The sequence below is a fragment of the Heptranchias perlo genome, chromosome 16 (genome assembly GCF_035084215.1).
Source record: "Heptranchias perlo isolate sHepPer1 chromosome 16, sHepPer1.hap1, whole genome shotgun sequence".
In the NCBI taxonomy this organism is placed as follows: Eukaryota; Metazoa; Chordata; class Chondrichthyes; order Hexanchiformes; family Hexanchidae; genus Heptranchias; species Heptranchias perlo.
The window spans coordinates 34,488,971-34,512,314 of NC_090340.1; the positions used below are offsets into that span (position 1 = coordinate 34,488,971).

General features: G+C 42.9%; 1 protein-coding gene across 1 annotated transcript in view; it reads right to left on the reverse strand.

The window, feature by feature from the left end:
• Positions 1-10,843: 10,843 nt before the first annotated feature.
• Positions 10,844-23,344, reverse strand: part of lonp2 (lon peptidase 2, peroxisomal) — an 85,615-nt gene continuing 73,114 nt past the window's right edge. Inside the window, exons 13-15 of the mRNA XM_067997925.1 lie at positions 22,240-22,447; positions 15,119-15,309; positions 10,844-11,219 (exon numbers count right to left, since the gene is read on the reverse strand). Of these exons, the coding sequence (XP_067854026.1) occupies positions 10,998-11,219; positions 15,119-15,309; positions 22,240-22,447 (621 nt within the window). The 3' untranslated portion in view covers positions 10,844-10,997. The remainder of the gene's footprint in view (positions 11,220-15,118; positions 15,310-22,239; positions 22,448-23,344) is intronic.

A 23,344-nucleotide genomic window follows, 5' to 3' on the forward strand; every position in this document is an offset into this window, starting at 1 on the left:
CTGTTCAAGCAAGACACCGAGACTGGAGACATTGAACATACACAGTCAGAGGTGACAGCTGAGAACGAGATGGTTTGTCGTCATCCGCAACGCAGATGTAACAACGAGAACCGGGTTTGAGAAGAATGAAGTCATCATTAATCGTTGCGGCCAGGCACTCTTGTTTCCGAAAGGGAGGACGTGACCAAAGTTCTTGTAAACCGGACACTGAAGATCGGAATTATTGTCAGGAAGGGACGCCGACCTGCTCTGAGATTGGTGGGTGCGGGATTATCCTTGGTTAAACTGGCCATATCCAATCAGTAATGATCCAGTAGAACTCTGAGCGGCTTGGAAGAAAGCCATACAGTGCTTCGTGGATGGTCGACGTTACGGACCTCTGCTGTATAAGTTTGCTTGTTTGCTGTCTATATATCATATCTCATTTCGGAATTTTTTGATCACGTATCCGGAAAGATTTGGAAAAAGTTACTTTTATTAGGTTTTAAAAACAAAATAGATTCACACAAGTTAAAAATGAAAGTTGCAGGCATTGGCTAAATGTAAATTAACGCCAGGCTGTTATATCAGATGATTGGACACAATAGGGGAGCAATTATTCTCATCCTAGGGCTCCCAACAAACGTTTATGCAGTATAAGGTGGTGGTGGGGTGTTAATGCTGCGCTTTAAAGGAAGCTGGTTTCAAAGGGGATGGGGTAGCAGTAGGCTTGCTTAGCACTGATTCTGGTTACTCCGCCCCCTCCCCCCCCCAAAAAAAAAATCAGGCAGGGGGAGGAGGTTCAGAAACAAGACCTAACTTCCTGTAGGGACAGGCATGAGGTGAACAAAGATGTATGTGAGCTGCTAGGCAGAAAAGTGCTGTGAGGATTAATAAAAAAAAACAGGAGTCTGCAGGAAGAGGAGGTTCTGACCTGGGTTATAGGACACGATCCAGAGGAATTATTCTGTTTTAAGTAAGACACTTACTGCAATGATATAGCCTCGTTATTTTTGCTATCAATCATGCCAAGATGAGGTTTACCAATTGAACTAAACTAATCTGATCTTAACTATTATTCTGTATGTTCACCCAATTGTGAAATAAAGCAGCTTAACGATTCATATCCAGCCTCGCCTCACCTAGAGGCGAGTAAAGAAATACACATGCGAAATGCATGTATCCGCCTAGATGACAGGCCTGAGTTACACAATTGTACACGCTGGTGTAGGGCATTGAGGGGTAACGCCCATAAAAATAAAGCACCCCGACAGCGAACGGGAGCAACTGATGCCACTTTCTAACAAAATAGCAAACGGCTGCAGGTGCTGCTGCGAGGGTCACATCATGTGACTCATCAACTAACGTTACTGTGACAGGTCCATTGTACTGACTATCATGGAACTGAGAATAAGGCTGAACGTCCTCTCCCCCATCAACAATGAATTCAACCAATGCCCCTTAAATTGAAGTGACAAAGGAATTGCCCAGCAAAATTTGTAAAGGAAAGGGCGCCCCCAGCTAGTATTATGGAAAATGTGACCCTGTGGGTGGAAAGGGAGCTCACTGCAACGCTTTGTGACCCCCCCCCACAAACTAAGCTGAAAGACCAGGCCTGGTGGAGGAATGTGGCACTCCCCTCTCACCCTTTGGAATTTTCAGACCTCTATCCCTTTCCCTCCCCCACCTCACTATGGTAGTTTCCCCTGCCAAAACTCTGCTGCCCGTATCCTAACTCACACCAAACCCCGTTCACCCATCACTCCACTGCTTGCTAATCTATATTGGCCCCCGGTCTGACAACACCTCGATTTTAAAATTCTCATCCTTGTTTTCAAATCCCTCCATGGCCTCACCCCTCCCTATTTCTGTAACCCCTTACAACCCTCTGAGATTTCTGCGCTCCTCCAATTTTTGCCTCTTGTGCATCACTGATTTTCTTCACTCCATCATTAGCATGCCTAGGTCCTAAGCTCTGGAATTCCCTTCCCAAATCTCTACCTCACTTTCCTCTTTTGAGATACTCCTTAAAACCTACCTCTTTGACTAAGCTTATGGTCACCTGTCCAAATATCTCCTTATGTGGTTCGGTGTCAAATTTTGTTTGCTAATCATTCCTGTGAAGTGCCTTGGGACATTTTACTATGTTAAGGGCGCTTTATAAATGCAAATTGTAGTTGCCTTTGCTCCCCCATCCCCATTCCCATTCCCCTGTTTCCCTCCCCACTGATCTTCCCCATCCACCTCTTTCCCTCCCTCCCTTCCTCGTTCCCTTTCCTACCCCCCTCTCCCCTCTCCCCTCAACCACTACCTCCTCCTCCTATTGCTTCCCTTCTTCCCCTCCCATCTACCTGCTTTGCCTCCTCTGCTTGGATCCAATTAACCTCCCCGCCCCCTCAACCCTGCCTGACCTGAAGAGTGCATGGCCTTGATTCCCTGCGCAACACCATGGAAGGTCGGATAATCATTTTATCTATTTCAATCTTTTGCTGTATTTTATATAGATAGGAACACACATATATATATATATAGTGTGTGTGTATATATATATATATATATATGTATACACATAACATGTATCCGTATATATCAGAAATATATTCCTACTAGTTCATACTTCTCTACTGCCACAACAGCCTCCAGATATATGTCACTAGATAGATATCTGGAGGCTGTTGTGTCAGCAGAGAAGTATAGAATAGAATCATAGAATGATACAGCACAGAAGGAAGCATTGTGCCTGTGCTGGGTCTTTGAAAGAGCTATCCAATAAGTCCCATTCCCCTGCCCTTTCTCCATAGCCCTGAAAATTGTTCCCCTTCAAATATTTATTCAATTCCTTTTTTAAAGTTACTATTGAATCTGCTTCCACCACCCTTTCAGACACTGCATTCCAGATCATAACAACTCACTGCGTAAAAAAATTTCTCCTCATCTCACCTCTGGTTCTTTTGTCAATTACCTTAAAACTGTGTCCTCTGGTTACCGACCCTACTGTCACTGGAAACAGTATTTCCTTATTTACTTTATCAAAACCCTTCATGATTTGAACACCTTAACCTTCTCTGCTCTAATATGTAATAAGAATAGCTGAAACATGGCAAACTGAAGAGGATGACAATGACTATAGCTGATCTAGACATCTCTTAATATGAAAAAGCCCAAGCTAATTCTAAGGGAGGGCCATAGAACACCAGGTCAACAAAACAGAAGTCAGTCTATGAAGAAATAGGAATGGTATGTGAAAAATTGGAAAGTTATTTTAATGGCTGACTTCAGTAAACTTAATATATATAGTGAAATCCCACATGGTTTATTTGGTAAATGTAATGCATGAACTGCTTCATGAGTCAGAGAAGCTAGAAGAGGTTTTATTTTAGTGTTTAAAAAAGAGAAAATCAGTGGAAAAATTGGACCCCAGAAAACCTGGATAAATTTGGAGAAAATTAGTTTAAAAAAAGTTTTATTTTGAACATTATTAAAATTCAAGAAACTAAACATCCAAATAAAGGTAGTGAAGCCAAATGACAACTCAATTATTTATACAATTTAGGCATACCATCTGACTTTATGACTCACTTAGCCTCTGGATAAGTTTTTTTAATTAAAAGTAAAATTGAAGAACCTATGTTTATTATTGTGGCTCCAGACACTTACCTGCCCCTTTGTTAGTAGGATGATAAAGGTTGTTGGAGATTATGCACAGGCAATCAGTTGCCACGTTGCTTTCAATTAGCAGTGCCTTGGTGTGTGACCTGAATCAGCCTTTGACTGATGACCTTAGTTGTCAGGGTACAATTCCATGCCTAACTTGGAATGAAAGACAAATCTTTGCTGCAGTATTAAGTCCTTTCAGCAGTATCTAAAGATCAGAGTTCCCATTAAAAAATACTGCACAGATTCATTTCTATTCTTGCTGAAAATCAGGACCAGAGATTGCATCTGTGACATAGCACAGCACATATAGCATGCAACATATATGCTGACATCGGAGCTGGGATGCTCACGCATGTCTGAGCCTGATTTTTTACAAGAAAATAATGGAAAAGTTCAGGGGGTTTGTCTCAAATTTTGGAAGGAAATCGTTTTTCTACTGGTTCAACACCCAAAAAAAATCTGGGACTTTATCAGTGGAAATTGGTAACAAATAATTTTAATGATTACTATTTGTAAATAAACCCAATGTACTGAAAGTAGAAGCCATGACACTCATGGAGGACGGCAGCCAGAGAATGATTTAGTTCAACATGATCTAGGATGGATATATAACTGCAACAGGACTAATTTCAAAGAAATGAAGGAACAACTTAAGCAAATTGAGGGAGGGGTGGGGGTGGAGGGGATGCTGTTAACAACAGAGAACAAGTGGAACACATTTAAAGGCATAATATTGAGCATGTAGGATAGATAGCTGAAACTAGCAACCTCAGACTTAAAGGGTGTTACCCTTTATTGCATTAATAAACAAATTGAATGTGAACTAGAGAGGAAAATGAGCTCTGCAGATCTTGCAGCGAAAAAGGGAATGGGCTTCACCAGGATGAATATAAGAACATATAGAAGAACCCATGCAGAAATCCATTAAAAGGGTGAGCAGAGGCAAAGAGAGACCTCGGGAAAGCATAGCTGTCGTTGCAAAACATAACAGAAAGAAATTATTTAAGTTTTTCAATAGTAAGAGGGCAGTCAGAGGAGAGGTGACAACCATATAAGATACAAATAAGCTTGAAACAGAGTGCGAGCACAGGATTGTAAACATTCTGAATGATTACTTCCTCCAAATATTCACAAAGGAAGGCATGAACAACATTCCCTACACAAAGAGAGTTATGGGGACAGACTGAACAAACTTCATAGTGTCATGATACAGCATAGAAGGAGGCCATTCAGCCCATCGTGCCTGTGCCGGCTGTTTGGTAGAGCTATCCATTTAGTCCCACTCCTCTGCTTTGGTATCAACTTGGGCTTTTCAGACTTGAGAGGTGATCTTAAAGAGATATATAAGCTGGTAAACTATATGGAAAAGGTAAATCTGGAAAGTTACTTTAAATTAAATTGCAAAAGTAGGGCAAGCGATTGCCGGTTCAAACTAGTAAAAGGGAAAATTAGGGCTGATATCAGGAAGTTCTTCTCCACACACAGTGATCAACATTTGGAATGTACTCCCAGATACAGTTGTGAAGGTTCAAACCTTGGAATCATTTTAGAACCAATTGAATGCTGCAATAGTGGCCTTTAGGGTAATTCTAGATAGAGCAACTAATATGGGCCAAAAGGTCTTCCTCATCTGTAATTATCATGAATCGACATGCTCATCTGTACTTTGTGACCCTAGCCTGATTGGATAGTTGTTGATCAATTCATTGGCTAAGGATTGAGCCTTTGGCTTAGTGGTAGCATTCCTGCCTCTAAGTCAGAAGGTACAGAATTTGAACCCTGCTCCAGACAGTGTCAGCGAGTGGAGACTGGAGCTCTGGCTTAGAATTCTGGATTGACGTCCAGTGGGATAGTCCTGGCTAGTGGGTGTTTGTGGTCCCTCTCGTCTTATGTGCTGTGGGAGCCCATAAAACTCTCCTACCATACAGGATTAACCACCTGGTCGGCTGGTATAAAGCTGGTTATGGCCACGGAAGGAGCGTTCATGACGTGGTCTATCAGATTGTTAATCAGCCCGTGACTCCTTCCACTACTTGACACCCAAGGGAAGAGTGTGAAAGTACAGAAAGTACAAAAACATTCATTGGCTAAATGTGATCATTTGCCCAGACTTTCTGTTGTAGGTACAGGTTTCTCCTTGTTGGATTTTTGCTCGGGGGGCAGGGGGATGATATTGGTCTATTTTAACACATTAAATCGATGGTAATGATGAAATGACATCATAAATCAAAATTTCCAACATTACTTCCCCCACTGTTCTCTAAGTTATGGCCAGATAAATAAGGTGCTGTGGCTTGCTAGGTTCAACTGACATATGTAGAATTACATAACATGTACAGCACAGAAACAGGCCATTTGGCCCAACTGATCCATGTCAGTGTTTATGCTCCACAGAAGCCTCCTCCCACCCCTCTTCATCTAACCCTATCAACATAACCTTCTATTCCCTTCTCCCTCATGTTTATTTAGCTTCCCCTTAAATGAATCAACTGCTCCTAGTGATAGCGAGTTCCACATTCTAATCACTCTCTGGGTAAAGAAGTTTCTTCTGAATTCCCTATTGGATTTATTAGTGACTATCTTATATTTATGGTCCCTAGTTTGTGATTGACATGGATTTTAATGTTGTTGTTTATGATGTGTTTTCAATGTAAAAAAGCTATACTTCAGGAAAGCCAAACAGTCTTGTTTTAAGAACACAAGCTTAGAGAAGGCGAAGTTGTCAGAATTCAGCTAGTGGGTTAAAAAGGAACTGGATGCCAGCACAAATATAACAGCAAGTAGATATCACATCCTATAATGTGAAAGCAGAAGATAGGACCTTGGAGGAAGTGTTGCATTTGATGGTGCTCCCATTCTGGACAAAGTTTGCTTATACCTCAGGTATGCCTGCATATTTTTTGAAACTTTTTTTCCTCTCGGGGAGCAATGAGGTGAATTTAAAACTATCAAAGAGAGTGATTGTCTGGTCACTTGGAACTTTTTGACCTTCACCCACAGTAATTTGAATAGCATGGGTTCCCCTATGGTAATTCCACTATATGGAATATTGAAAGAGGGGGAAAAAGATTAGAAGGGAGCAAAGGAGAGCGTGGCAGCATTGGAGACGGATGAGGAACCCACCACTATACCCTCAAACGAGTTTAAGGCCCAACAGATGTTATGAGCATATGAATGATAAATGTACCTTCACAGACTTTGACTCACAAAGAAAGCCCTGGATGAACAGTATGTCTCCTTGTACTGGTCTGCAGCCCAGATCTTGAGCTCGAATAGTTATGCTAATAGTAGTCAAATTGAGTACTGCGCTCACCTTGATGCTACTGGCTCATTCCAGGTTGCAACAGGGGATCTGTGTAACATCGCCCACCATGCCATTCGATCTTGCACTCACCAGGTCAGTGATGCATTTTTTAAGAAAGCTGGGAAATTCATTCATTTTGGAATGACTCCAACTAAGAAGCATAAAAGGGCCATTCAATTCTATAACATTGCTGGTTTCCCTAAAGTGCAGGTGGCAACAGATAAGACCGACGTTGCATTGCGGGGCCCTATTGTGAACCCATTAAATTTCCTGAAGAGAAAAATATTCCACTCCCTGACTGTTCACCTAGTTTGTGACCAGCAGCGAAGAACTCTCCACGTGAATGCCAAAATTGTCATAGCACTTTTGTCACAAGGTGCTTGTCTTCCATGGAAGAGAGTCCTGTGCCTGGATAGATTCTGGCTGACAAGCATACCCTTTGCTTCCATGGCTTATGACTTCACTTGGAGTGTTATCGTCACTAGCTGAACAGCGGTACAATACGGCATATTGATCAACTAGAATGGTAATTGAGACGATTATTAGGGTTCTGAAAGATTAGGAGAGGCACTGCAGTATGCTCCGGAGCAGGTTTCTTGCAGTGTGGTTGCTTGCTATGCCCTTCACTACACTGCTATTCAAAAAGGACCAGAATCTCTGGAGTAGGAAGGCACAGCTGCTGTGGAAGTGGAAGCAGCAGAAATCCAACATCAGAGGGACCTTGATTCGGATCCCATCTTCCAGAGAATTACACATGCAGATTATTAGTAATACATTCTCATCAGATCAACAGCAGCCCCCTGAATACATATCCTTTGTTTGCTGACGATACAAAGCGAGGTGGGAAAGTAAGCTGTGAGGAGGACACAAAGAGTCTGCAAAGGGATATAGACAGGCTAAGTGAGTGGGCAAGAAGGTGGCAGATGGGAGTATAATGTGAGGTTATTCACTGGTAGGAAGAATATAAAAACAGAATATTTTTTAAATGGTGAGAAACTATTAAATGCTGTTCAGAGAGATTTGGGTGTCCTTGTACAAGCAACACAAAAAGTTAGCATGCAGGTACAGCAAGCAATTAGGAAGGCAAATGGCATGTTGGCCTTTATTACAAGGGGGTTGAAGTACAAGAGTAAGGAAATCTTACTACAATTGTACAGCTGACTGAAACTGTACACAGTACTCCAGGTGAGGTCTCAATCAGCTTATCTAAGGAAGGATATACTTGCCTTAGAGGCGGTGCAACGAAGGTTCACTAGATATTGATTCTTAGGATGAGAGGGTTGTCCTATGAGGAAAAGTTGAGTAGAATGGGCTTATACTCTCTGGAGTTTAGAAGAATGAGGGGTGATCTCATTGAAACATATAAGATTATGAGGGGGCTTGACAGGTTGATACTGAGAGATTGTTTCCCCTGGCTGGAGAGTCTAGAACTAGGGGGTATAGTCACAGGATAAGGGGTCGGCCATTTAGGACTGAGATGAGAAGGAATTTCTTCAATTGGATGGTTGTGAATCTCTGGCATTCTCTACCCCAGAGGGCTGTGGATGTTGAGTCATTGAGTATATTCAAGGCTGAGATAGATTTTTGAACTCTAGGGGAATCAAGGGATATGGAGATTGGGTGGGAAAGTAGAATTTAGGTTGAAGATCAGCCATGATCTTACTGAATGGTGGAGCAGGCTCGAAGGCATATGGCCTACTCCTGCTCCTATTTCTTGTGTTCCTTCACATCAACACCCCCACTTCCCCCAACCCCCCCCCCCACCCTCGCCTGCATGGCTGCTCCAAACCTTCAACGTGAAAACATTTGTCTTTGTGTCTCATTAAGCAGCTATGCCATTTCACCGCAATCAGATCACACAAAACAATGAGCTCATTGGCTAACAGTGGCAATGCAAATATGAACATCTGTTTTATTATGAATAGAGTCCGCATTCAATATTTAGCCCTCCTTCATAATCACATGCTTCCCCTGGGTGCCTAGATGCGCCTATTCTGATTCTTCTTCTAGGTGCAAGTTGAGACTAGTGTTGTGAGGGGTGGTGCAAAACTGGGTTCAATGGGGTACGGCTTTGGAAGCCACCCACTCTTGTAATGCCACTTTTATGTACACAGTCACCACTTGGTTTTTGCAAAATCTACTAAGCTAGGCTATACTCCTAAGGGTAAGTTTATGAATGCACGCTTTTGGCATGGAGCCTCACTTAAGGGACTGTGCAATGGAAAGTGCTGGCATGTTCCTCACAATTTTCTGTTTATTCATAATATTTACCATCTATGTGTGGAGGAGGAAGAATGTAGTTTACAGAGTTTAGGAAAACATTCAACAAGAAACTAATGATGAAAGTGTCTCTTTAAGAGCTGTTTTGCTATAAGTTTAAGAGCTGTTTTGCTGTAAGTTTAAGAGCTATGCTGTTGTTCCCTGCACTGTATCAGAGCTACCCCATTATTCTTCTTCGTGTAGCCAAGAACAGGAGCAACAATGACCACAACCTCAACCTGTGGGAAAGCAACACCTCCACTATGTTTGCTTCAGCAATGATGGTCTTCAATTTTTGTTTGGGTTTTCTCCTTAATAAACTTTGGCTTGAAATTGTGATCACTAGGGAAGTCACTAGAAATAACTTTACATGGTGCTTTCCACACTTCCCAAGGAAGTTAAAATAAAATCCAGCATAAAATACAACCTCCCCAAAAAATTTATGGGTGAAGGTTTTGGATAAGTTTGTTTGGGCAAAAGAAACAAAGCATGACTAGCTTGGATTAGAAGATTTTACATCAATGTTACAGCTATCACTATTAACGGTTAAAGACTATCACTGCATAGATTATCTAAGTCTTTAATAACAGATCCAAGCAAGCATCAATGCTGCTGGACACAGCTCAAAATACATTTCTTGACTGTACAATTTCCATTGCATGATACGTGTCACAATGTAACGGCAATATTGATAACCCTATTTTTTTTTAATGATTTTGGTAAAAATAGATTTAATGTACAATTTAACATTTTTTAAATTTTATATTATTCTCCATCTCCAGACCATACACCATTCCCTGTTGAAAAGGCCCAAGTCAATTAGCTTAAAAATCAGCTACCAGAAGGTATGTATTGTGGCCCAAAGCAATTATCCCTCCCTGCCCATGGCAAGTGTTTGGCCTTTGCATTGTACAACATAGCACAGATCGGGAATCTATGAGAGCAAGCCTGCATCCTACTACCACTCTGCAGCAGAGTACAATTAAGTACAATAATTTCTTGAGAAATTATGGGGGTAATTTTAATCCCCAGGACGGGTGTTTTGGGGAGGGGAGTGGGGGGTCGGCAGGTTAAAAATAATAAAATGGGAAACCTGACCCCAACACGCCCACTTCCGGAGCGTTTTAACGGAGGCGGGTTGGAGGGCCGGAGTGAATAACTTGCTCTCCGGAGACGGGCTCGTCATTTAAATATTTTAATGAGGCTGTGTGCCTCACATTTTAGCTCTCTTTCTGATTTAACTCTGGCTGGCGGGGTTTTCCAGGCCTTGGGAAACCCGGCAGCTGAAAGGAGGCGAGATCGGCTGGATGGAGCAGGTGAGTGCCTTTCCAGCACTGCTTGCGGGCCAGGAGGAGCAGGAGTGCTCCGTCCCCGGCCCACCAAGTTTACCTGCCTCCATCCCCGCGATTGCCCCCACTCGATGTCCAACCCGGGATCACTGACACCCTGCGTCCCCCCCCCCCCCACCCCGATGTCTGACCTACGATCACTGATTCACCCCCCCCCACCATGCCCAACCTGCTATCTCCAATCCCCGCACCCCCCCCCCCCCGATCTCTGACTCACCTCCTCCCCCATTACCGACCCACGATCTCCAACCCAACCCCCCCCCCCCAATCTTCTCTTTCTTCCCCCTCTCCCCGGCTGCGGCCAGGAAACGGATTCAAAAATTTTAAATCAGGTCCTCCATATTTCTGGGTTTCCTGGCCGCTAAAGCTCCCCCCACCCCCTCATAAATATCGGGGTCAATGTTTCAACTGCATTAATGTTAAGCTTAAATGTTTAAGTAGCAAAGGTCTCAGAGTTTACTATTCAAAATGCTATGCTGAGACTCTGCTGGAAATCCTCCATCAAATGCAGCATTAAGTACATCATCTAAGCAAAAAGCAGTTACAAAATCCAGATCATCTCTCATGTTGGCAGGAATCTCATCTAGGTCCTTCTCATTTCGTTTTGGCAGAATAACTCTCTTCAGACCAGCTCTGTGTGCAGCTAAAACTTTATCCTTTATTCCACCCACCTATTAAAAAACAGAAATTAAAAATATTCAGCAGGATAATTTACAAAAAAAGTAGATTCCAGTTCCTGCAAAAAGCTCAAACTGTTTAAATAATCATAAATAACTGTTATAAATACGAATCTATCATATAAGTATTGACAATAACACTTCCTGTTTATAAGATAATTATATATAACAAAGTTTTCAGAAAACTGTTTTCCACTGGTTGTCAAAGTTTTTCAGACCGTGCCCACCAGTTGTGGATACTGGTCATTCTGACAAACATTAGTGACCAGGAGTAAGAAGCCAGGGCAGCATGATGTCAGGCACAATCTTCCTTACAGGTCGATAGGTTTACGTGCAGACATGACAGCATCAGAGTACTTAACCTGGATCATCTGAGATTCCAGCAAGAACTGATGTTGCTGAAGGCAGAAATGCCCAGATGGGAACAGTAGAAAAACACTTCTGCTAAGGATTAGTGCTAAAGATGTAGAGCTGTTGATTGAAGAACTTAAATCCTAAAATGGAAAATGTTGCACCTGTAAGAACCTGTTTGGGCAAAGGAAACCACAAACAAATAACAACCACCACAGAAACAAAGAAATACAAAAGGGAAGCACATTGTTTACCAATTGGCATTCTTCTGTATCTTCTGAGATTATGTACAATGAGATTGGTGAGAGACTGAATCCTCTTATCCAAAGTTTAATGGATTTTACATTTTGCAAAAGCATTTACCTATCTTTTCCCTGACTGGTTACTTTGTATTCACCATTTCCTGGCCCTATTGGCTTTGCAAACTGCTATACATCACTCCATTCCTCTGAGTATCAGGCCATGCAAAAAGAAATTGCACAATACCATACCAATCTTCCCCTCCCCCAGCGCTCTCAGGAAAGGACACAGTTGCTTGATGCCCCAATCTCAGCCAGTGAACTCCAACTGGTAGTTAAAAACCCTTCATTCTGGAAATGCCTTAGGATCTGAAGTCCACTCTGTTGAGATTTACAAGTCTCTATACTCCTGCTGAAACTCCTTCACTATCATTCTCACAATGAACCTCGGAGACACCTTCAAAAGGTGGTCTCAATAACATTAATACATAAAAAAATTAACCTATCCAGTGCTCATCAGACTTATATTCCTATTCAATGCAGATTATAAAAAATTGGCCAAGATCCTGGCTTCCAGACTAGATGAGGTCATCCCTGGGCTGGTCCATACAGGCTTGAGGAACAATTACATTCAACCCACCCTGCTTCCTTTTTTGTGTCCCCTGCAGTAGTACCTCCTTGTCTATGGTTTCCTTATCTCAGTATATGCATATGATCTGGATGAGTTTAGGAGCCACAATATGGAAATGCGCAGACCCCCCCACTATTTGCACCTTCTTTTGTCACCATCTCACTGATGATCTTTTACATCATCTAACTGTTTTCTATTAAGCAACTAGCAGGTCAATTAGCCCAATCTCTCTCTCTGTTTGGTGTATCTGTTGGTTCTTTCCCCCTTTTTTCTTTTCATTTTTCCAACCGTACTAAAACAGTATCTTTCTTTTCTGTTGAAGGTTAAACACCCTTTATAGATGCTGACAGACCTGCTGTGTATTTCCAGCATTTTCTTCTTTTATTTCATACCATAAGGTAACTTTCCCTAATAGTGCCTCATGGAGATGACAGATGACAATTGTCCAAGAGCTAGAGCAGAATCAAAACACACACTGACCAACATTATGACTTTCTTTGCAGTAAAATAATTTCATGTAAAACTTTTTATAGATAGCTGAGCTGAACCTCCAACGCTTCTGTCAGGGATACATTGAAACCCAGGTCCCAGATATGAAAGATTAGTGTGCAGATACACCACCTATTCTAAATGGCAACTTTAACGTTAAAAGCTACGTAAACAAACTGGGAAATGAAAATAAAAATTCATTCAACCAATATATTATTACATACAGACTTCACTGTAAATGTCTGAATAGGGACCTGATGAGACACAGTCAAGTGGCTATAACTAAGAGACACTTTGTAACAATTTTAGATATTCAGTGAGTTAATAATTGTTGAAGTACATTTATATAGTACCTTTCACGACCTCAGTATGTGTCAAAGTGCTTCACAGTATTTTTTTAAAAAAGTGTAGTCACTGTTGTATATAAGCAATGAGATAATTGCCCAGATAATCTGTTTTAGCGATGTTGGTTGAGGGATAAATATTAGCTAGCACTGGGAGATTTCCCCAGCTTTACTTTCCAAATAGTACCATGAGATCTTTTACATTCACCTATCATGACAGACGGGGCTTCAGTTTAACGTCTCATCCAAAAGACAGCACCTTGAATACTACAGCACCTTGAATACTGCAGTACCCGCTCAGTACTGCACTGGAGCATGAGTCTTTTCATTACACCTAGTTGTGAAGCACCTCGGGCTGTTTCTTTATGTTAAAGGGCCTATATAAATGCACACTGCTCAGAATTTTGCCTCATAATCCATTCCATGGGATTATATATAATTTGCCTGCACCTAAAATACATACGCTAGTTATTTGCTTTTTTTGTCACATAACAAAGGTAAGCATTCCAATTAGATATACGCTTATCTCCCTCTGAGGTATTTTAAGAGAACATATGTAACCTTTTCCCAAGAGACTTAAAAAGTCACGTACTTTCCCATACTAATCGGTGAGTCGCTTAGAAATTTGTTTATGTTTCTGGTAGTTTGCAAACTTGTGCTCCCAGAACACTGCTGTTCAAAATTTGTTGCCCTCCATATGCCATAGAATAAGGTGAGCCATCCAACCAGGAAGTCAAATGGATGCCTACCTTTTTAAGCAATCTCACAGTTGGTACCATGAAATTTTGCCCGTCTCACATCTCCATTTGGCTTTCCTTCTGTTCTTGATATTAATTGCAGATCCACAGCTGCAGAAGCATCATTGTATTTAGAGGGCCAAAGGCTGGACAGATGGGAGTTTGAAAGTGCTGTTGTAAGTGACCCGAGGGAGATTTTATTCCAGGGCCAGACACAGAAGAAAGTGGGGTTGGAAGGGGCTCGGAGGACGTGACTGATGAGGAATACAAGGAAGTGGTCGGAGATGGCTTTGTCTGTGATTGACGATTAGAGTAGAGAGGACAATTGAGATGGCAAGGTCGATGGGTTGGCCGTGAATATAGATAGGAGAGTTTATATGCAGGGAGAGTTTAAGGGAGGACAGGAGGGCAGTGAAATCAGAGGAAAGAGGTCAATGTGAGTTAAGGTGGAGATTGAAATCATCGAAGATGAGGAGTTGCTCAGTGCAGAGGCTAGAGGAAAGAAGGGAGGATATCCCAGTGAGAAACTCAGGGTGGAGCTTAGGGAGGTGATCGAGAACAAGAATATTAAACGAGTGGTGAGAGGGGTGGAATAAAGTGAAGTGCTTGAAGGTGGAGAAGGTAACAGAGGAGTAGGAGGAGAGAGACCAATGTATGATAAGGGCCACACCATCACTGTGGCAGTTTGGGGCGGATGGTGATAAGTATTGCCAGGTGGGGAGGCTTCAATAAGGAGCAAGATGTCGCTATTCATAGTAAACACCCAGTAAATATTTTAATAAAAACTAAAATAATTCTAAAATATTCCATGGTAAGAAAGATACAATGATCTAATCTATATTAATTTGAAGGCTAGCTTCCCCTGACAACATTTAACACAGTACATTTTCATAAGAAAAAGAACTGTAATGTGATGAGACTGAAATAATCTAATTAATGTAATTATTGATATTTGAATATAGGAAAATTGAACCAAATGCATTTAAAAAAGTTTACCTAGTTTGTTTATATATTAAAAATTGGGTAAATTATCTTGATATTGAACATACTGAAATGTGAATGAGAATTAAGGGTAATTTTCTCCAGAAATTTAAATACTTACTGGCAGAACAAGGCCTCGTAGTGTTATTTCGCCTGTCATAGCTACATCAGAACGTACTAAATGGCCACTGAACAGAGAGGCAAGGCAGGTTACTATAGTAACACCAGCAGATGGTCCATCTTTTGTGACAGCTCCAGCTGGAAAGTGTAGATGTATATCTGTGTTGTCAAGGAGATCAAAGCTTCCAGCAGCTAAATGTAGAGGGGGGAGAAAAGTTTCCATTGTTATAATTACAAAAACACATTAAATCAAATGTACTTTTTTCTAGAATAAATTTCTGTAGATAAATTGAAGAGTTAATTTCATACAGAAAATTTTTACATAACCAATGCTTCCAAACTTTTCTGTCTGGCGGCCCATGCAAATAGTGACAATCCTGCGGACTCCCTGTTCTATCTTCAAATACCCAACTAATAAAACTTAAGTAGGTAGGTGAGCCTACATCATAAATTTGGTAAGCTGCAGTTATCCATAAAATCCAGTACCTGTACTCTCAATATTACTCAATTCAAATTTTCTGATTATTTGAATTTTTAAGCACTAAATTCCCACTAATTCATGTTGCTTAATTCATGCTATTAGATAATTCAATTTTTTTTTAAGCGCAAAAGTAACTGAATAATCAGGAGTAGACTATCTGAATGCAATGTAGATTCATACGAGAATAATGTTTGAAAAACATGTCTCTTACTCAGTTCCCCCTCCCACCAACAAATTTCACCTTGCCATTTCAGTCACATTACGCTTTCGGCTTTTCATCTTCATGTATCTTTTCTTCATTTCGATGACCAACTAAGTGAGTTGCTCAACAACAATTTGCAATTATACAGCAACTTTAAAATAAAGGAAGATCCCAGGGTGCTTCACAAATAGGTGCAAAGAAAACCGAAGCTGAGCGAGGAAAGGAGAAGTTAGGAGGGGTGCCTGAAATCTTAGTCAAAAAGATGGGCTTTGAAAGGAGGAGAGAAAAGTGGAGTGGTAGATAGATTTAGTTCTAAAAAGTGTAGGGCTGGGTGGCTGAAGGCTTTGCCACAAATGGTGGAAGAAGGATGGGGGTGGGGGGGGGGGGGTGGAAGATATGCAAAATTCCACAGAGAACGGAAGCAAAAGAGAAGGTAGTAAAGTAGAGGGAGGCGAGGCTGTGGAAGGATTTGAAGAGAGCAAAAGATTTTAAATTTAATAACTTGGAGAACAGAGAGCCATTGTAGGTCGACGAAGACAAGGGCGATGGGCAAGTTGGACAGGCGGCTGTGTTTTGGACTGGTTGGGTTTTTTGGAGGATAGGACTAAAATAGTCAAGTCTGGAGGTGCCAAAAGCATGTATAGGGATTTAAGCAGTGCAGGGCCTTGTTTCTCATATTTGCTCTTGGGATGTGGGTGATGCTAGAAAGACAGCACTTATTGCCATCCTTAGTTGCCCTGAAAAAGTGGTGGTACACCTCATCTTTGAACTGCTGCAGTCCTTATGGTAAGCCTTTTCACCATCTACAAGGCACAAGTGTGATGGATCCACTTGCTTGGATGAGTGCAGCTCCAACAACACTCAAGAAGCTCAACACCATCCAAGACAAAGCAGCCCGCTTGATTGGCACCCCATCCACCACCCTAAACATTCACTCCATTCACCACCAGCGCACTGTGGCTGCAGTGTGTACCATCTACAGGATGCACTGCAGCAACTCGCCAAGGCGTCTTCGACAGCACCTCCCAACCCGTAACCTCTACCACCTAGAAGGATAAGGGCAGCAGGCATATGGGAACACCACCACCTGCACAGTCCCCTCCAAGTCACATACCATCCTGACTTGGAAATATATTGCCATTCCTTCATCATTGCTGGGTCAAAATCCTGGAACTCCCTACCTATCAGCACTGTTGGAGAACCTTCACCACACTAACTGCAGCGGTTCATGAAGGCGGCTCACCACCAACTTCTCAAGGGCAATTAGGGATGGGAAATAAATGCTGGCCTTGTCAACATCGCCCACATCCCATGAACGAATAAAAAAAAGGGTGCAGCCATTATCGTGTTAGGTAGGGAATTCCAGGATACTGACCCAGTGATGATGAAGGAATGGCAATATATGTCCCAGTTAAGATTGTGTGTGACTTGGAAGTGATGGCGGTCCCACGACAATGCTGCTCATCCTTTTCGACGGTAGAAGTCACAGGGGAAGGAGGTACTGGTGAAGTACCCTGAGCTGCTTCCTATAGATTGTACATACTGCATGCTGAGGTGGGACAGAGGCTGGCAATGTTGCAGAGGGAGAAGTAAGCAATCTTAATGATGAATAGGTTGTGGAGTTTGAAGCCCATCTCAGGATCAAACAAGTCATCAAGATTGTAAATTATCTTTTTCAGCCTGTGAACATGGCCGGGGAGGGGATGGAATCAGGGGCAAGGGCGTGGCAGAGTTTGTGGCGGAGTCAGGAAGAGATAGCTTCAGTCTTCTCAGCCACTGCTGAATAGGCACTGGCTGCATTTGGATAGGTAGGGCAGGTCCATGGAGCTGGACAACTGATGGGAGGCTTTTTCGATGCAGTGAGAAGGGAAGAAGCCAGACTGGAGGGGTTCAAGCAGGGAGTTATGGGAGAAGTGGGTACAGGACCAAAAGGCGACAACATGCTGAAAGACCTTAGAGAGGAAAGGGAGGACAGGTGGATTTTTTGAGGGGGGGGGGGTGATGACGTTGGTTCTAAAGGGGAGAATGGTGGTACCTGAGGGAAGGGAATCAGAGTCAATCAGCTAACATGTGTGACCTCTGATATTTAGGAAACAGCAAGTGCTCCTTTCCTGAAGTGACCATGGGATTCCAGTTTTTTTTTTACTCTGGAGTCCTGCTTTAAGTGTCAGCTTAGGCTCAGTGGTAGCACTCTTGCTTCAAAGTTAGAAGGTTGCGCGTTCAAGTTCCACTCTAGAGACTTAAGCATATAATCTTCAGTGCAATACGGAGGGAGTGCTGCACAGTTAGCGGTGCAGTCTTTCGAATGAGATGTTAAACAAAGGCCCCTTCTGCCCTCTCAGGTGGACATAAAAGATCCCATTGCACAATTCAAAGAAGAGCAGGGGAGTTCTCATGTCCTGGCCAATATTTATTTCTCAACCAATATCACTGAAACAGATTATCTGGTCATTATCTCATTGTTGTTTGTGGGACATTGCTGTGCACAAATTGGTTGCAGCGTTTCCCTACATTAGAACAGTGACTATGGGCTCGATGTTACCAGGGCTGCGGGTTCGTGGCGGGGGGGCTATTGGGCGAGTGGGTAACGCGCCCGGTGAAATCAGTCAGCCACCTGCGCGATCGCAGCCCAATTGGATCCACTTACCTTGTCTTCCGGGTTCCCCACTGCTGATCTGCGCGTCGGGCGGGCTGCGCATGTGCAGTAAGATCTGTCAGCTGGAGGAGCTCTATTTAAAGGGGCAGTCCTCCACAGACAGATGCTGCAACAAATAGAAAAAATTACAGCATGGAGCAGCCCAGGGGGAAGGCTGCTCCCAGTTTAATGATGCCTCACTCCAGGTATCAATACATGGGGTGAGGAGGAGGGGGAGGACAGAGATCTTCCCCCCGGCAGGCGGGAGGAAGCGGCCTGCCTCTGCCACCAGGAAGGCCTGGCTCGAGATGGCAGAGGAGGTCACCTGCACCACCAACATATCACGCACCTGCATACAGTGCAGGAGGCGCTCCAATGACCTCAGTAGGTCAGCCAAAGTGAGTACACTTACTCATTCCCCTACACTCCATCTGCCACATCACCGCCCCCACCCCACACCTCCTTCTGCACTGCCAACACTATTCTGTCACATCACCCCTCATACTCACTCAAACCTTATCCTCATCTTACCTGCACTTACTCACCTCGCCAGTACTCATCCCGCCACTACCACTCAACCCAATCCTCATACAATTTAATGGCTCTATCTCATACTCACCCTCTCGTGCATCTCTTTCACGGTCAGCCTCACTCAACCTACCACTACCTGTGCTGCAGCCACAGGGCATGCATCACATATGTGCAGTAGGCAGCGTAAGGCAAACGTGTCGTGAGCACGAAGGGGATGCACAAGGGTGTTTGAGGGTTTGTCATGGTTGTTACTGATATTGAATTTCTGACCAACTCACATTACATATTATATTGGCACCACTACTGCCATGTCTTTGCGAATCTTGTCTGGTTTGTGCAATAATGCCCTTTCCTGAGGATCACTATGAAGACCCACAACTGATGCCACCCATTGTGTCACTGCAGAGTGGGTGTAGGTGTATTTGCAGGGCTCTTTTGTGCAGACGGCTGAGAGACGTCGGCGATGTCCCCGGTGGCACCCTGGAAGGATGCGGAGGAGAAGTTGTTGAGGGCAGTGGTGACTTTGACAGCGACAGGTAAGAAGATGGTGCTCGGGCCAGCCGGGAGCAGCTTGGCATGAAGGAGGCTGCAGATGTCCACGACTACATGTCGAGTGACTCTGAGCCTCCGTGTACACTGCTGCTCAGAGAGGTCCAGGAAGCTGAGCCTCGGTATGTGGACCCTGTGGCGAGGGTAGTGCCCTCTGCGACGCATCTCTCTCTGCGGTTGCCCTCCCTCCTGCTGTACAGGTGGATGTGTCACAGCACTCTGTTGTGGAGCTCCACGTGTCAGAGGTGGACGGCGTGGCCGGCGAGGCTGGTGATGCTGTTCGCCCTCCGAGGAGGTCATGACTGCAGCTACGGCGGCCCCCATCCGGAAGATGTACATCGGAGGGGGTCCGCAAGGTAGGTACATGTCTCTGGACCCCGGGGTAAGTGTGCAAGTTGGTGACTTTGATTGTCAGGAGGAGGGTGGTGGAGGCCAAACTTTGTTCCAAGTGACAGAGTGGCCTCCTGCAATGAGTGAGGGCCCCCCCACCTGTCAAATGGTCCTTTGCAGCTGCCACAGGCTGACAGCTGCAACAGATCCATTTGAACTGGGAGTGTTTCCCCCAGTATGGGAAACAGTCCCAGTTTGCTATAAAATCCCACCCCTCCTCACATAATCCCTTAATCAGGTAAGTTAATGACCTGAACAAGCAAGATAAATACTTTCAAGTGGAACCCCGCTGGCTTTAATTGCCTGCGGGATTCCCACCAGCGGCGCGTTAGTGGGGAACTCGGAAGTGGGCGGGTTGGAGCCGGGCTCCGATCCCGCTCCGGGATTCTCTGATTTTCGGAGCCCCTCCGCCAGGAATGCACCAGATAGCGGGTGCTAAAATGATGCCCTATATTTCAAAAAGTACTTAATTGGCTGTACAGTAATTTGGGGTGTCCTGAGGTAGTGAAAGGCACTATATAAATGCAAGTTCTTTTTTTCTTTATAGCCTGGTCCAGAACACAAGAATTTCATAACATTTTTCAGTGGGTTAGAATTCTACACAGAGAACTAACCCTGTAACTGCAGTAGGTTGAAGGGAGCAATTCCACTACTAGAGCAATCTACTAATTCTCAGGACTATAGCTGTAAATCTGCTTTCAACTGGAAAATATACCAATTTCACACCAAACTTTTATTTAGAATGCAATGTTCAGTATTTTTCTCTTGACAAAGAAGGAAAAAAAAATAGGAAAATAAAGCTTTTTAAAGAATAAGCTGACTTCACATTCTGTTATATAGACCAAATGGAGCATTACACAAATAAGTGGTACCGAGCAAAAACTACATTACAGATAAAAACCTCTGTGGGATGAGAAGTTAATCACCATGACTACAGAACTCAATCAAATCTTTAAACTATGCTGGTCGTACGCATGCAGGATTGACCAAAGAATTTTTCTGTTTTGCCACAATACTTAATGATGGTGTGCCTTCAACTTGAGCTGATTTTGTACAAGATTGGATTCTTGATGAATACCACTACGTGTAATCATGGCTGGCTGTTGGGAGCTGAATACTTTAGTTAGGGCATATGTAAATGTTTACATCATCATGAATCTTATTTGGAGAAATTTGCTCAGCTGGAAAAGAGTCAAGGTCCAAAAAGAAGTTCTGGGTTGCTTCTGCTGCTATCAATCAAAAAAACTAGATAAAATTTCTGACAACCATAATGAATGCCATTTCATCCAGGCTAGACCAGATCAACTTGGCACCTGAGGCACTATTTTTAATGTTACAACAGCCCACTTCCAGGTTTCTGAATGTTAAATGTTATTACTAAACCTTGTATTAGAAGAAGCTTAAATCCCTGTGTGTTCTGTATTTATGCAAGATTTATTTTGTCGTTTGTAGACTTTCTAAAGGAATATTTCATAGATCAAGGCTTTAGCTGTCATTAGAAATTTGCAGAAATTATGGGCCAGATTTTGCTGTCAAAATAATGTTGAGGCTAATGGTGCTTGCCGTTATTCATGCATAAATGGTACTGCAACTTCAGGCGAGGAGCAGATGGATGGTTAAATTGCCAATATCCAAAAGTTGCTGTCTGAGTTGCGCCGCTCCGCCATTAGCTTCGTGAAAACGGCATTTCGTTGTCTGCCTCACCACTGACATACATGGAATGTCGTGAAGTTGCTGTATTTGCATAGCAGATAAGAACTAAACACACCACAGAAAGTTAAGTCTCGTCATTTCAAGCGTAAGTACCCTTTTAATGATGTGATAACCGTTAATTACTGCCAATCAACCTTTCTGGCACTGAAAATTAACTATTAGAAGTGTGGTGTTTCATTCCTTCAGATATTAATTGTTGGAGATTTTTAAAATATCAAATTTAAAATTTTTACTTTTTGTTTTACTTTCTGTTTCTGTCTCTTTTTTTCCCTCTTTCTCTCTTAATCCAATCTTTCTTTCCCTCTCTTTCTGTACCTAATCTGACATTGAATTCACCCACTCTAATTTACACTTCCTTCTCATTACTTGCACTGTTTATTTCTTAATCCTTCAATCTGTTTGGTTAGGGAGATATCCTGCTGGTTGCCCTGATCACTCAGGCCCCAGATGCCCTGTTTCCCTTCCTGCGCTGTTATCAGCTCACACTTTCAGCAACTCGATGGGCAAAAATATTTTGAGCTGAAGGGTGCAGAGGCAAGTCTAACTAATAGCAGACATGGTTAGACGCCCTGCAACAGCAAAATCTACAAATATTCTCACTACAGAGTTTCTTTTACATACCATTTGTTAAGTGGTATTTCTTGGCATTGCTACGCAGCCAACTTATTGCAAGATGGGCCGATTCCTTCATAACATCCCCTAACTGTCCTGTTAGAGTTAGTTGCCCCTCTCCTTCCATTCGGCTTGCTTCCACAAACATGATTTCACCACCCAATGGTGTCCAAGCCAGACCTATTGCCACTCCAGGCTGGCTCAGGCGCTGAGATACCTGTGTGGCAAAAGAGAAATAAATATTAAGTTTTATTAACGGATTTCATTCATGTTTTTTCAAGAAAGTGTAAAACTTTAAAAATATGTATGAGTAGCCTTCCAATGGTTCAGTTGTTAAATGCACTGCCTTGTGTAGAATTGCACTATGCAGGTTAGAAGGTCTCAGGTCTGAGGTCTGATCCCTGATCCCTTACGGTAAGGGTGTTACATTTTCTTCAGTACCCTTTGTGGATAGAAAGGAGAAATGAAAATCAGCCAAGATCACTGCCAGTGATCCCTGCTGTAAAGTGCAGATGTTGGACATCAGGTAAGAAATGATTCAATATGGCTGTGACATCTGTAGGATCAAATAGCCTTCCCATACGCAGCCACTTTGGATGAGGTGCCAGAGGAAATACAAGTTGGTATTGAAGAATAAATTCAGAGCCAGCCAAAATAGGACAGAGAGACAAGTGCAATCATTCAAAACCACTTTAAAAAAGGATTTTTTTTAATTAAAGGAATTATTCTATTTGATTTCTTAAGCAAAATTGATCCAAACAGCTGTTCTGTGCATCAACATTATTGAAGTGTATTTTGAATTAAACAGCCAGACCAGGGGTCTAAGAATCACATCAAACAAACAAAAGGTACAGAATCAATCACTCAGTCTGTGGCCCGTTATGAACTTTTTTTTTATTCGTTCTCGGGATGTGGGCGTCGCTGGTGAGGCCAGCATTTATTGCCCATCCCTAATTGCCCTTGAGAAGGTGGTGGTGAGCCGCCTTCTTGAACCGCTGCAGTCCGTGTTGTGACGGTTCTCCCACAGTGCTGTTAGGAAGGGAGTTCCAGGATTTTGACCCAGCGACAATGAAGAAACGGCGATATATTTCCAAGTCGGGATGGTGTGTGACTT